The sequence below is a fragment of the Stegastes partitus genome, unplaced genomic scaffold (genome assembly GCF_000690725.1).
Source record: "Stegastes partitus isolate 25-593 unplaced genomic scaffold, Stegastes_partitus-1.0.2 Scaffold378, whole genome shotgun sequence".
Lineage (NCBI taxonomy): Eukaryota > Metazoa > Chordata > Actinopteri > Pomacentridae > Stegastes > Stegastes partitus.
Window position 1 is genome coordinate 84,544 of NW_007578109.1, and position 16,315 is coordinate 100,858.

At 45.9% G+C, this 16,315-nt stretch overlaps 1 protein-coding gene across 1 annotated transcript in view; it reads left to right on the forward strand.

Annotated features, from left to right (window-relative positions):
* npas3 (neuronal PAS domain protein 3) overlaps positions 1–16,315 on the forward strand; it is a 221,600-nt gene that overhangs the window by 40,610 nt on the left and 164,675 nt on the right. Inside the window, exon 3 of the mRNA XM_008284886.1 lies at positions 5,775–6,081. Within this exon, the coding sequence (XP_008283108.1) occupies positions 5,775–6,081 (307 nt within the window). The remainder of the gene's footprint in view (positions 1–5,774; positions 6,082–16,315) is intronic.

Sequence of the window (16,315 nt, forward strand, 5' to 3'; positions counted from 1 at the left end):
GTGTGTGTGTGTGTGTGTGTGTGTTTGTGTGTCAGTTGTCGAGCCGATGCTGAACTTGTGTGTCTGCATGTGTGTGATGTTTATCAGCGGTCAGGACCTGCAGCCTTCAGATTTCCCCGTCGGCCACCGTGCAGCCTCCTATCGGCCGCCTCCATCTCTGTCTTCATATTGCTGCTGCTGTTTCTCTTTATCTCATCAGAGACGCTGCTGCATGATTTCACTTTTTAAACCCTCTGAAATATTCCGGCTCTCCGTCGGGCCTCGGCGGCGCAGCAGCTGATTGTGTAAACAGATATCTGGAGAGAACAGCAGAGTTACAGAGTTTATTCTGAGACACAAATGCAACAAAAATTGATTTCTGTTCAAGCAAATGATTGCAGACGTGGAATAAACAGCGTCTGGTCTCTGAGGAGCTTCAGGACACCATGGGAATGTTTCTGCTGCAGCTTGTTGCTCTGAGTGGAGAAGTCCAACAGAAGCTCTGTCGAAGCTTCAACATTCACAGCAACGTGTGAGACGTCCGGTCACTGAGCTGGTTCTGTGGATCTCATCCAGGCGGTCCTCTCCTGACCAGATCCTGCTGCTGCTGGATCTGCTCTCAGATGGACTAAAGCTCTGCTGAATGAAACGGTAGAACTCGTCTGACCAGAGGTTGGGTTTAAACAGTCTGATTAAAGTGAAGCTGCTCAGACCTCAGTTACAGGATTAAAGCATCGGGACATCCTCATGCTGCCGTTGTGGCCTCCTCAGCGACCTGCTGGGTTTCTATCTGCTGTCTTGGTGCAGTTTCTTCATTTCTCTACAGATGTTTGTGGTGGGGCTGCAGGTATCTCAGTGGTTAGCACCGTTAGCGCCTCACAGCTAGAAGGTCGCCAGTTGGTGTCCCGGTGAGGACACCCGGGATCTTTCTGTGTGGAGTCTCCATGTTAACGGAGCAGCTAACAGAGAGCTGAGTGGTCCCATGCAGAAAGCCTGAAGCGTTCATGACCAGTAGATCATGTCACATCCGTGTTACTGCAGAGCCTGAAGCCAGCAGTGTTCACAGTCAGCCTGTCCACACAAAGACGTCCACTCCAGTAGACGATGAGCACCTGTCCTGTCCTCGCTCTGCTTTACCTGTTAGACCTATTTATTCTCTCTACATTGCAAAAAAACCCAAAACATAAATTCCTTAAAATTTGGCAGCGAGTTGCAGAAAAAAAGACATAAAAATGGTGAAACACTGACATTCAAATCCTGCACCAAATCAACAAACAGTGAAAACAACAGAAGTAAACGTTAAGATTCCAGCAGAAGGACGTTCAGCAGACGCTTCAGTCAACATTCAAACCGCCGGCTGCACGTTTCATCACAAGCTCTGGCTCAGTGCTGTTTAAAGTGGATGAATGAAGCACAAACTGCCTCCTGAGCGTTAATGATAAACGAAGAAACCCGATCACGGAGGGACGACGTCGTCACACATCTGGACGGGGCCTCGCAGCGTCTCAGGGATCCGCCTCGTCGTCCGTCACATGACTGATGGCGTCTCCTCCTCCGACTGACCTGGAAGTTAAACCTGCGACCTTCCCAGCATGCTCTCTGCTCTCACACACACAGACACACACACTCCTCCGGTGGGCTGACAGGCTCTTTAAAAAGCCATCGACCAGCTCGCTGAACTTTACGACGCACACACACACACACTGACAAGCTCTTTAAAACACCATCAAGTCACCCGGCTGAACTTTACGACACGCTTTCATTCCGTGTTTATACGCGGCGACGCACACGCTCACACGTGCGCAGCGATCACAACAAGTGTCGCGTTTACCTGCTGAGGCGCTACATGATAAATATGTCTGCCGGAGTCAAGGTCAAACACGCCTCCGGGCCGCCGGCGCTCCGCCAGACAGACATGAAGACGTATTTGTCGTCCGTCAACATAATGCGCTCCAAGTTTGCGGAACAAATAAATTCCGTCTGCTGCTCTGCTCTGGCAGCAGCCGACCCGGCGACACGCAGAAAACATGGTCTGGAAACGCAGGAAACACAGCCTGGAAACGCAGGAAACACAGCCTGGAAACGCAGGAAACACGCCTGGAAATGCAGGAAACACGGCCTGGAAATGCAGGAAACACGGCCTGGAAACGCAGGAAACACGGCCTGGAAACACAGGAAACACAGCTGGAAACGCAGCTCGGTGGCGAGCAGTAACTCAGCGCTCCAGACGCTGAAGCTGCTGCTGTCGCTCAGGTTTAACTCTTGAAAACGTCCGATCAGTGACAGCTGCTGTCTGCAGGTTGAACCGTTTTAACTCCACAAGACGAATAAAAAGTGAAATCCTCCATGAGAGCTGCAGCTGATGTGCGACTGTCTTCATGGTATTCTGCTGATCACTTTCTGGATGAACCAATCAGCTGTTGGGTCTCTAAAATGGTGAACAGTGTTGAGAAAGTTTTTATTGAAGGCTCCTAAACTGATTGATCAGTGATCAATATGTCTGTGACTGGTTCAGATGGTTCTTTATCAGCTTATAGCTGATCAGAGCTTCAGATGGAGACATTTACCAACAGCGTCTATTAAAGTCCAGTTTCTGAAAGCCCTCGTTATTGATCATCAGCTATTAGCAGCTCATTTAGTTGTTGTTTGATCAATTGAAGCAATTTTTAAAATTAAAACTCCTTAAAAACTTCTTTCCTCTGCGACACCAAGCTGAGGATCTCTGGACTAAACCAGACCTTTGTTTTACTATTTTCTGACCTTTCAGAGCCCAAACAGCTGATTTTATGTTTAAGAACCCAAAACATATTTAAATAAAGGAATGTATTTTACTAACTTAAGAACCTACAATCCTATTGACAACCAGGAACCAGTGAAGTTTGGGTCCTTTGGCTGACGGAGGATTTGTCTGCTGGGTTTCCATGATAATGTGAATAAGTTCTAACACTGCAGGTTCTGAAACACAACATTTAAATCAGTCCAGTAAATGTTTATATTAAATAATATAGTGTGGTCCTAACCTTACCTGTGTTCCTGAAGTCGTATATGTAGACATTTATGGGATCCTACGTGAACATTTCAACTTGTCCGGTAGATTTCTTCAATAAATCATATTGCAGGATGTTCATATGAACATTTAAACCTTCAGTCTTGTTCTTTATTGGAAGCTTTGGCTCAAATGAAAACCTGCAGTTTAACACCTGGATGTAGTGATGCAGAGGAGAAGATGTGCAGGTTCCCACAATGCAGCGCTGCAACGTTCAGGCAACGGCCTGTACGACTGGACTGACTGCAAACGATGAACAAACAGCTGGAAGTCATTTAGAGTTTCTTTAATTTAATGGCGGTTTACGTTTCAGACGACCGTCACTACCGACGTATGAGACACACAAGTTTTTATTTTATTGGAGTTATGAAGCTGCTGAAAATGTTCACAATGAACCAAAGCAGAATTAAAATAAGAATAAACATCAGCCGGTGTGATGTTAGTGCTGCTTCCACATCAGCAGAACAACAAGAGGAACCAGCTGGAGGTCACATCAGCAGAGAACTAATGCACTAAACTCCAGAAGATCTTTAAAGGAGCATCACTAACCTGTCAGGATTGTTCCATCAGGTCTGACCTGTGAGCTGTTGTTCAGGGAGGAGATGACCAGCTCCATGCTGCTGAAGGTCCTGCTCACTACCTCGTTTATTGTTTATACTCGTCCTCATTTGTTTTAAAGCTTTTTGCAGTTTCACATTATTAATATAAAACACATAAATGATGTTTAACGTGTCAGTGAAGCTGCCCAGCACAATATAAAGTCATTTCAAACGAGCTCCAGATGCAACATTAAAGTGATTAACGCATTAATTTATCAGTAATCTAATAATATGTATAATAATGAAACGAGCCGCTGTGCATCATAAACACCTCCACGTTCGGCTCTTATTTAAATGCAGGACTTTCACATGTAGACGCTTCTTCAATAAACACGACGTTCTGCTGCAGAATGTGGAAACGTTCCTGGACTTCACCTCCAGAACTCACACCGAGGTCCAGAAATGTTTAGAAGCTGAGAAAAAGCCTGGAGAGAAAATCAGTGAAATGCAGCGTTAGGGAAGGACGCGGTTACGTAAGAGGAGGAACGAACACGCTGGACTCGTCTCCATTCGCTGTTTGTTCTCGCTGATAAATAAACGACAAACAGTATGAAAATGATAGCGTTGGCCAGATGACAGCCATTTGTCATGTGCAGCCCTAAACAACTCCTCCTCCTCTAAAGTGTCCCTCCATCATCCTCTCTTTACATCCTCCAACACTCTCACTTCTTCTTTTTTTTTTTTTACTCAGGCAAAAATTAATCACCTGTCTCGCTGTGTGTGTGTGTGTGTGTGTGTGTGTGTGTGTGTGTGTGTGTGTGTGTGNTGTGTGTGTGTGTGTGTGTGGCCGGCAGGAAGCCCACAGAGGTTTTTAGCAGCTGATTTATTGCCGAGTTAATTCATAACGGCGTCCGATGATGATGAGAGGCCGCGGGAAAGTCTGCTCGTCACCGCCGCTGCTGAAGGCTGAGAATAAACAGAGCAGCTCCCTGATATAAAGTAATAGAGTGGAAAGAGACGCAGGAAACAAAGTCATGGAGTAGAGAGGAGGAGAGCAGCCCGGTGGTGTCGGAGAGACATGACGTAGCTCAGTCGAGTCTGTCCGAGTTAGACCTGGAGACGTGTACAGTCATGAACACGAGCGTCCGTCCACTGTGACGACCAGGTTCATCGTCTCTGAGGCCCGTTGGCTCGCAGCTGAACGGTGATATCTCAACGGGCCTTTGGTTTACACGTCAACGTCTATACGTTTGCATGTAGACAGGAGGAGGCGGAGTCTGATGTCACAGTAAAGCGACGTCAGCGTCACATGGCTGTGGCTCAGGTGGTAGAGCCGGTTGTCCTCCAGTTCGATCCCCTCCAGGTTCAGTGTCTTTGGGAAAGACACTGAAGTTGCTCCCGATGGCAGGCAGCAGCTTGCATGGCAGCTCTGTCGCCATTGGTGGATGAATGTGTGTGAATGGGTGAATGAGAAACAAAAGCACTTTGGGTAAAACCGCCATATAAGCACTATATAAGTGCAGACCGTTTACGGTGTGTGTGCAACCATGTTTACATGTTTACAGTTTGGCTACGTCCATATATGGACTGACATGTTTACAGTCAGTGTTTCCTTGTTGTGTCTCTGACAGCACATGTAGCAGCAGCTCCACGTCTCTGTCGGTCCAAACAAACGACCCCATTATCGTTGAAGTAACAAGAAATTTCCGTTGTTGTGTCTGTTCCAGGATTCTGATGGGCTAGCATGGCTTTATGCTTCACGTTACACTGCCCCCTGTAGGTCTGGCAGCTCATAGCAGCTCTTAACCACGTGTTTATACGGGTTTGTGTAAACGAAGGTGTTTTTGAAAACGATCTGGTGAGAACGATGTTATTTTTGAAAACGTAGATCCGTTTTTGTGAATACCGGCTACGTGTGAACGTGGCCTGAGTCTCCATCTCATCTCTGGATGTTCTCTGATGGAAACCTCAGATTTTATCCTATTTCCAGAAGATCTTTAATAAATCTATGAAAGAACCAAGATTCGTGTTTCAGTGGTTCCATCAGAGCACATCCAGAGCTCCAGGAGTCGCTGGAGACTCCATGACTTTGGTCATGACAGAAGCTGTTGTCCATGGCTAACATAGCGTGGAGGTAATGTCACTCACATGTTGTCTTGTGTCTACTGAGCATCACATAGTAATCAGATTACTCTGTGTCTTCCATGCAGGCTGCAGGCTCTGAGGAAGGAGAAGTCTCGGGATGCGGCGAGGTCGCGGCGGGGAAAAGAGAACTTTGAGTTTTATGAGCTGGCCAAGATGCTGCCGCTGCCGGGCGCCATCACCAGCCAGCTGGACAAGGCCTCCATCATCCGGCTCACCATCAGCTACCTGAAGATGAGGGACTTCGCCAACCAGGGAGACCCGCCGTGGAACCTTCGCATCGAGGGACCGCCGCCCAACACGTCCGTCAAAGGTAGGAGCTCAAGAACCGTCAGAATCCCAGGTTTACTTCACAGCGAACCTTTTACTGGCTTCGTTCTTCGTTAGTTCTTAAAGAACCGTCGATGTTGGCGGTGTGAGCCGTCACACTGCTACCTCTGGTTGTTTCTCATCATATAGTTCACTCTGCTACTTAAAGAAAGGATTTAGCAACCGAGAAACATGTGAGAGCTGGATGGACGATAGAAGTAAAGACTCAGAGTCAGGACCTCAAAGACACAAAGTTTGATTGATATATATGTATATATATATATAACTGCCATGAATTGGTCTCCCTGTGTGTTCATGTAGGCAGGAGAAGACCTTGTTGTTCATTCATGTAGGAGGTGTGTGTCCTCATAGGACCTCCTCATCTTCTTGTTGCTTCTTTGATGACTCTCAACCATTAATAAGCGCTCAAGACAAAATGTCTGCCATAAAAATATCATCTATTCATATTACAGACAGATCACTGACTTGGTTCTTTAGTAGTTATTTACAGCAACTTGCACAACTTGTTTTTTTTATTCTTCTCAGTCATTTGTTCACATCCATGCATTTGGCCTCTCTTAGTTTAAAACATCACAACAGATATGAATGGATGGATGGAAAAACTCACACTCAGGACCTGAAAATATTCACATGATCACACATTAGGGTGTGTATATATCTATTTATATGTACATATGTGGCATATAGCAGCCTGGAATCCCTCCAGCTGTGTCTTTACCTTCTATTCAACCAGCTGTAGTATTGAACACGCTGCTACAGATCATGTTTACCTGAGCTTCCTTCTTCTGTCTGAAACTACTTTGATAACATTACCTGTTGACTCTCGGCTGGTGTTTCTTTGAGTTTAAATAGTTCTAATAGTAAGGCCGAGCTGAGACGTTTGGGACCAGACGGTTGATCCCTTTGCTCCGTTCTGCTAAAAACAAACCAGAAGCCACCTCCAGTCTGTACCCGACACGTTTGTACTCGCTGCAGCTGCGGCCTCTCGTTTAGTTCGGTCTGAGGCTCCTGGTGAAGCTCGTCTGATCAGCGTGAGCGTCCCAACAGAAGCCTGGCAGTGCACGCCGGCGCTGCAGCGACTCTCTGGCCCTTTAAGCTGCCATCAAACAACATGGAGACGCTGCAGACACACACACACACACACACACTCACACACACATACACACACGCGGGCGGCTAGCTTGTGCGCTAAGTGATTTTCTGTGAAGGGAACATTAAGCTTTGATGAATTTCTGCCTGGAGTACCAGAGTACACACAGCACTTGTGAATCTAAGTGGAATTTGCCTTTGAAATGGGCCCTTTGTGCGACGCACTTAGAGGAGAAGAGGAGCGTTTGCTTTTAAAAGGGACGTTTGGGCTTGTAGGAATGACCCCAAGATGAAAGCAAATTGCCTGAAATTTCTCCTGCCGTGTGTATTGCTCTGTGTGTGTGTGTGTGTGTGTGTGTGTGTGTTACTCTGTGTGTTACTGTGTGTGTGCAGCTCTAAGATATTTACCTGCAGAGCTGCGACGTGCACGAGAGCCAAACTGTAGTTCAGCTCGTGTGAATTAAAGTCACGTTTGTGCGTCTGTGATTTGTGTGTGTGTGTGTGTGTGTGTGTGTGTGTCGGTATTTCTACACATGTCTGCAGTGTGTCAGTGTGTGTGTGTGCTCGTGCCATCACAACACAGCAGCAGATGGCTTCATTGTCGTCAGCGCTTTGAAGAGGAACATGCATTTTAATGAACGCAAAGTTAGTTGGTCTGTGTGCTGGACTGGTGTGTGTTACTGTTGTGTGTCTGTGTTGTGTTAGTGTTGTGTATCTGTGTTGTGTGTCTGTGTTGTGTATCTGTGTTGTGTGTCTGTGTTGTGTGGTTGTGTTGTGTTAGTGTTGTGTGTCTGTGTTGTGTGGTTGTGTTGTGTTCGTGTTGTGTGTGTGTTGTGTATCTGTGTTGTGTGTCTGTGTTGTGTTCGTGTTGTGTATCTGTGTTGTGTGTGTTGTGTGTCTGCGTTGTGTATCTATGTTGTGTATCTGTGTTGTGTGTCTGTGTTGTGTATCGGCAGCCCGACCCACTGTCATTCAGAACCGAGCCACGCGGCAGCAGCAGACACACACACGGTGTCTCAACACAAACGAAGGCAACAGTTGCGTCACCGTTTCTGCTGAACTCTGTTCAACCAGCAAACAGGAAGTTGGAGGATTTTCAGCCACACACACGTCTTAATGTTTAAACACAATCATCTGAACGACTTCTTAAATGTTTGGTTCTTAATCAGTTCAGTTGACAAACGTTTAATAAACGAAGTTGCTCCAGTTTGATTTTCTTCACAAGTCGGTTCCTTTTCTGCTTTAACTTTGGTGTCTGTGGAGGAAACGTGGATCATAGCAGGACCAGAAACACGCTTTGATCATTTATGTTCTGAGAGGGGCTGCAGGTGTCTCGGTGGTTAGCACCGTTAGCACCGTTAGCACCGTTAGCGCCTCACAGCTAGAAGGTCGCCGGTTGGCGTCCCGCTGAGGACACCCGGGATCTTTCTGCGTGGAGTCTCCATGTTCTCCCTGTGCAGTGTGGGTTCTCTCCAGGTTCTCCAGCTTCCTCCCACAGTCCAGAAACATGCTGAGGTTAATTGGTGATTGTAAATTGTCCGTAGGTGTGAATGTGAGTGTGCTTGGTTGTCTGTCTCTAAGTGTAGCCCTGTGATAGACTGGTGACCTGTCCAGGTGAACCTGCCTTCACCCTAAGTCAGCTGGGATAGGCTCCGCCCCCCATGACCCCAGTGAGGATTAAGGTGTAGAGATGATGGATGTTCTGAGAGTAAACAGCCCAGTTGGACCAGCGTGTCTGTTGGTCCATCTGTCAGTTCTGGACAGTTTCTGTTCAGTGTTGGTCTGCTGTATGGACCTCCAGTCAGAGCAGAGAGGAGCTCAGACGTTCCTCCACCTCCACAGCGTGTCCTGCTGGTTGTAGATCTGCTCCGTGAGCTGATGGTTCTACTGCACAACAACAACATGGTCATCTGTAAACAACACATAAACATAAACAACACATAAATATATAAACATAAACAACACATAAATATATAAACAACACATAAATGTATAAACATCAGATAAACATAAACATCAGATTCGTCTGAAACGTTTAAACCCTCAGAGAACCAGAACCAGTGGAGAACAAGGTGACGCTGCTTCACCTTGTTCTGTGACTATCACACACACAGCAATACACACAGTCATTTAATCAGATTGTCCCTCCTGCTGCACACACACACACACACACACACACACACACACACACAGTACATGCTACACAAGGTCTTTGCAGGTTGTCTGTTCTCTCCTATTGACTGACACTAATGAATGAATATCCTCCTACACAACCCTGTGTGTGTGTGTCCATGCCGATGTGACTCTTTTCTTTGTAATTGTTTGTGTATGTGTGTGTGTGTGTGTGTGTGTGTGTGTGTGTCAGTACAGCAGAGTTATTGATTTTGGTGTGTGTGTAGCTGCTCTGCATCGGTCCAGGTAATGAAGATGGTTCTGTGCGTTACTGTGTGTGTGTGTGTGTGTGTGTGTGTGTTACTGTGTGTGTGTGTTGCTGTGTGTGTGTTATTCCTCCTGATGACTCTTTCTCTTTGACCCACTGAGAATATCCTCCTCTATTATTCTTCCTCCTGTGGATTCTTCTTCTTCTTCTGTATTTCCTCTCTCGTCCTTCCTTCCAGCTCAGGTTGCATCATTTCTCTCTGTTCCTATCAAACCTTCTTCCATCTCTGTCGGTTTAGATGAGATCAGGAGAAATGACCATAATGTGAGGATAAAGCAGCAGCGGTGAGATGAAGGAGACGAGACGGTTCAACAGAACCACATGATGCACAGGAAGTAGGACCAGAACAGGAAGGAGTGCTGTCAGGGATGATACCGAGCAGTAAAGTCATGTTAAACAGACTACAGTGAATACTGGACGTTTAATGACTCACACGTTGCTGGTCTGACAGAGTTTACCTCCATGATGTCGGCCTTGTTCATACAAACACTAACGAACATGTTCAGATGCAGAGTTTCAGGATGACTGATGATCTTCTTCGTACATTTGATTTAAAACTCGTGAACCAAACCCTTCGTTGGTCAACCAGCAGAGAAACCTTTAATCATCTGGTGATGTGTGTATATATATGGTTGGAAACGATTTGACTTCAGCGGTATCTCTGAGCGTGTCCTAAAGCCGAACCCCGACCCTGACAGGAAGTGAAGGTCCATGAATGAAGACCGTCCACCATTTTCCTTTTCCTCTTCTGTCTTTCCATCTCTCTCTCTTCGTTTCCTCCTCTCTTTCATCCTCCTTTTCCTTCCATACATCCACCCTTCCTTCCTTCCTCCTCACGTCTCTCTGATCTTTACATCCTCTCAGTCTCCTCTTTCCAGCCACGTTTCTGTTCTTCCTCCTTCCCCATTAACCTCCTCCTCGTCCTTTGTTGCTCTTCGTCTCCTCGTCTGATCGCTCCTTTTCTTTCCTCTCCTGTCCTCCTCTACTTCGCCTCCTTCCTTGTCTCCTCCTGCTGACTCAGTCTGAGCTGCTTCACTCCTTTCATTCCTCCAACGTGTTCACTGGAGACAAAAACTATGTTTGACCGAATTAAGGCGGGAAATGAAGATAAATAGATGAAGATGAGGTTGTTCTTCGTCTTCTCTCTATGAAGACGACATGGAAGCAGCTTGTACCTTTACACATCCAGAACCAACATCTAGAACCTGTGAACTCCAGGTTCTGGTTCTTACCAACATTTGGTCTAAATATGTAAAACCAGAACCTTGTCTGGTCCAACTTCACCTCATCAGGTTCTACTGATGTTAGAGCCTCAGCAGCTGGTGAAATGTGACCAGAGACTGGGTTCTAGTAGAACCATGGATCCATCCATCCACAGACACTGACAGGAGCTTTCTGGACCAGCACCAGCCTGGTTGGAGGTTTCACGCTGTTCTTCTGTTTTCTGACAACTCCGAGTCATCGTGAACGATCTCTATCCTTTTGTTTCAACTCTTTTTTATATTTTATTTCAGGCCAGTTTTCATTCATTTCAGAAAGTCTTTGTCTTCTTTGGGACAACTTTTGGTCATTTTGGCAGGATTTAAGACTTTTTGGACAATTTTTAATAAATATTTCAGCCAAAACATTGAAACCTGTGTGGATCAGCAGCAGCCTGGTCTAAACATGTCCTCTGCTGGATCCATCCAGTCTTTCTGTTCTGATGGACCGGTTCTGAGTCGCCACATTAATGTGTGGAAACAGAAAAACTCTGAAAACTGGTGAAGTTCTTAAAATCCTGTCAAATGTTCACTTCAGGGTTTCACTTTAGGCTGCAACTAACTAATACGGAACAAAGTCTGCTCCTCCTCCTCCTTCACTCCTCATCTTCATCACAGCCTCCCTTTGTTTTCTCTTCCTTTGTTCCAGCTCCTCTTCCTCTCATCCCTCCTTCCTCCTGTTTCCATCCTTCATCCTTTGTTCCTCACGCACATATTCTACATCACTCTCCTCCACCTGTTCATCCTTTCCCGTCTTTCCTTTCTCCTGCTCCTCCTCCTCCTCCTCCTCGTCCCCCCCCCTCCTCCTCCTCCTCCATTGACCTTTGCAGTAATTGACCCATCAGTTGCTCTTCTACAGTTTAGTGTTGGAGGTTTTGACTTACTGTCAGAGAGTCTCCACATCTGCTGCAGGATCCACACAAACAACCGTGACCTTTGGAGCATCCTGACACCCGCAACGAGTGTGTGTCTGTCCGCGAGTGTGTGTGTGTGTGTGTGTGTGTCCGTCCGTCTGCTTGTGTGTGTGTGTGTTTACACGACTGACCGCTCACCATTTAAACGTGCGACCGAATGTCTGTCGGTGTGTTTCTGTGCAAATTTACGTCTGTTTGCACGTTGCACGTGTGCGTACAGTGTGTGTGTGTGTGTGTGTGTGTGTGAGTGAGTGAGTGAGTGTGTGTGTGTGTGTGTGTGTGTGTGTGCGTGACCCTCCGACACCTGGCTATTCATTATGCATGCAGGGAGCAGCAGACACCAAAATGCCACACTTCATGAGCCGCTCGGAAATCAAGACACACACACACTTCCTCACTGTACTCAGACAAACAAACACACACACACACACACACTGGCGCCGTCACACACACACACACACACACACACGTACATATTAAGGAACACACACCTGCAGAACGGAGCGCGCGCGCACACACACACACACACACACACACACCTTGTAAACACACTCACACCTCTGCTGCTTTACATTCTGTGTAAATATCTCTCCGTTATTAAAATATAAATTATGGCATTTTTTATAAGACCCACAAACCTATTTATGACTGGGTACAGGAGCTGACGAGGTGTGTGTGTGTGTGTGTGTGTGTGTGTGTGTGTGTGTGTGTGGTTTTATTGTGAAAACATTTCTTTGTCTTTCGGAGCCTCTTTATGATTGTCGACGGCCTAACTGGAGGCTGGGTGGACGCAAAAGTTTGTCTTCGAGTAACTAAAGGATAAATAACAATTTAAATTTTGACTAATATTTGTTGGGAAGGTCAGAAACAGCTGGAGGACTTTAAACAATGATTTAATCTCATCTCAGGCTGATTTAATGGTGCAAACCGTCACTTGTGTGAAAACAATACAAACTTTTTCAATGCAGCTAATTAGCAGATCACCAGACATGTCAATAAGCTGGATATTAAGTCAAAAACTTATCGTACCAAACTATCAATAACCAGGATCTTAAAACACAGCTTTGATATCGTTGCACCAAAGCATCACAAACGTGGATCTTAATGCACCAAAGTGTAGATGACCCAAATATCAGAGCAATAAAATAACAACAACCTGGATATTAATGCCAAATATATCAAAAACCTTGGTGTCAACACACAAACATATCAATAAGCTGGATATTAATGCACAACGAGGACAAAAGCCTGAATACCAACACATGAAAGCATCAGAAACCTCAACATTAATACGATAAAATGTGTCCAATACCTGCATCTTATTGCTCCAAAGTGTAAATATAGATAATAAAATGTTTTAAAAAATGTAAAACACCTGGGTTTAAATGTAGGAAAGTTTCAAAAAGGTGGATACTGATGCAAAAAAGGATAAAAACACTAAATATTAAAGCATCAGTGTGTGAAACCTGAAAAATGAAGATGTCCAAAAGTATCAACCTGGATATTAACACAGAAAAGTGTATAATAGAAAAAGAAAGACAAAACTCGTATGGCACCAAATTTACCACATAAAGAAAACCTGGATTTGAATGCACACATTTATTATTATTATTATTATTATTATTAATAATAATAATAATAATAATAATAATAATAGGTATTCATGGAACCTGGATATTATTGAGAATTACTGTCTTCTCTGCGTGTTCGTTTCTAAAGATGAGATCGGATTCAATTCGGTCTCAATCAATCAATTTAATTACACATTGAATATTGCATTACAGAGCTCTGGGTCAAACTTTCCCTGGCATCAGACAAAGCAAGACTACTCCTTTTGCCTCTGACCCTTCTTTTTACTACTCAGTCACGTGATGCCTGGTCAGGTCGTAAAACAACTGATTAGGGCCCATCTTCATCACACAGAATGGTTGCATCCTTATATGGACTTCTTTTCCTCCGTCTGTTGTTCGTCCTGTGAAATCATAAAAGAAACAGACCCAAGCAACTTCTTCAAAAGAAAACATTTCATGATTATGTGCATATTTGTAACTTCTTTTATATTTTAAACCTTAAGGACTATACGTCACACATGATATAATATATTTATCCACAACAATATTAACGTACGACGTTTTTAAACCTAGGCGTGAACTCCTTCCGGTGCTCCGATCCGGCCCAGTCGCCGTCAGAGCGCCGTGTTGTGCGGTTTGTCTACAGCTGCAGCGATGTCGGGCGACCGGTGGCGTTCCTAGAAGTGTGTTTTCATGAGAGTGTGTTCCCTCCACTTAGCATCACACAGCAGCCAGACTGCTGCGCTGCTCAGAACCAGCCTCCTGCTCAGCGCCGCTCAGAGAGGCAGAGCAGGAGAGTCGGAGGAGAAAAATGAGAGGGATAAAGACGAGACAAGCAGAAACAAACGAGACAGTCAATTAGAGAGACGGAGGCTATCAGCGAGGCCGAGCAGCAGGACTCTGCTCCGCTTATGATCCATCTGAGCTCTTTGTAGCAGCTGACGGCTTTATGATGCGGCCTGCTGGCTGGGCTAATGGCTTCCTCCATTATACTGAGAACACAGCGACCCGACACCATAAACACAGCTCGCTGCAGAGCTCCGGGTCTACAGGCACAACGACAGAGTCCAGCTACAGAGATCAGCTACAGAGATCAGCTACAGAGATCCAGCCAATAGGAAGTAGACAGGAGCAGTTAGCTGCAGCGCTAACACTAAACCCAAACTAAACCCAAACCTGCTGCACAGTGCAGAAAAATAAAGACACTGACTGGAACCAAAAGTGGTTCTTCATGCTGATGATGGTAATAAAGCAATAAATCACTAAAACATGTCAACAACCTGGACATTAAAACAACAACAACAAACAACTGAAGCATTAACATACAGTGGAGTAAATGACCTGGACAGTAACACACGACAAGAATCAAAAACCTTGAAACTAATCCACCACATCTCCAGACAGCTGGATATCAGAGCAAGAAACTCTGAGAAAATGGATATTATTGCAAAGAAGAGTCAGTAAAGCAGAAAGATGTTGAAAACTACATGAATGCAGCAAAGTGGAAATGACTGGACCTAAACATTAAAGCACAACAGGGTCAAAAACCTGCACATGAGCACATTAGAATATCAAAAACCTTCTGATGCACAAAATACACAAAGACATGGATCTTGATGGACCAAAGCACTGAAGCACCAAAGATCTGGGTGTCAAAGCAAAAGCTAGTGAACATTTTGATGCATGAACGTGGGAATAACCTGGATATATATTAATGTACAATAATATTGATAAGCAGGAACAAAACGAGTCATACAAGTGAATACTGATGCACAAAAGGGTCAGATACATGGATCTTCATGCACCAACGTGAAAACAACCTTTGGGGAACATGTTCCACCAAACAGCTGATTGATTATTGCAGAAGATAATCAACAGTGCAGTCCTGTGTGGTGCCGCCTCCACTGGTGCTGGCAGGTGATCGGTGAAGCCCTGTACGTCCTCCACCGCTGTGTGGATGCGGATCGGTGCTGACTGAGCCGCTGGTTCTGGCGGTGATCCGCCTCCAGCTGGACTCGGGTTAGCCGTCATTTAGCAGCGGGAGCGTCTGATAGCAGCTCCGGGTTGCGTCGGACGCCACCCGGCTGCAATCATTCACGTCTCATCTTAAAGCTGAAAGAACCAACAGGAGGCCGCCGCTCGTCTGCATAATAACCGGCGGGCCGGCCGGCGCCGCTCGGCTCTGCAGCAGAGGCTCGGTCGGTCCGGCGGCGGCGGCGCTCACACTTAATAAACGGAGAGTAATTTGTCCAGCTGCGAGTGAGAGATGTTTTGATTCCCCAGTCGCAGTGTAAAGAGAAATGGAGTGACAGAGCGAAGGGAAACAGCAGTAATTATAAAACTAATTACCAAATGCTGATGATGCCCACAGGCTTTGCATAACTAAATTTAGACGAGGAAATTGCTTTCGGCTGCCGACGTGGCTGCCGGCGTCGGGTTCGTCTTTTTTTCCTTAATTCTTCCCCTTCGCTCGTCCTGCATGCTGTCACACACCAAAGAAGAAAATAATCACCATGGAAACAATTACTGCAACACCTTTCCTCCCCCTCCCGTCTCCCTCTTTATTATTTGTTGGCAAACAGAACGCGCTCCGGGAGGCTTGTTGTCCGACACTGAGTGCTAATGACTGGATCTGCTTTCTTGTTTCTGTTTCCCCTGAAAGACGCCGCAATTACCTCCAACAGCTCCCCCTGAATCGGCTGCGTCGCCGCCGTTTGCATATGAAAAGACGTGTTTTTGTCTCACTGGTGTCTGAACACAGCCGAGTTCTGATTCTGCTGGTCCGGTCCGGTTTCACTGACTCAGCTCTGAGGACGTCTACCTGGACACCTGGTCATGAGCACCAGCTGATGCAGGTGGAACATGTTTGGTTCCAGGGGCGGATCTACCGGGGTGGCATGGGGTGGCATCTGCCACCCCTAGAAGATGCCTTGCCACCCCGGCTGCCACCCCAGTTCTGAACGATGTAATTCAAAAATATGTGGCCGGTTGGAAAGAACGAAAGTC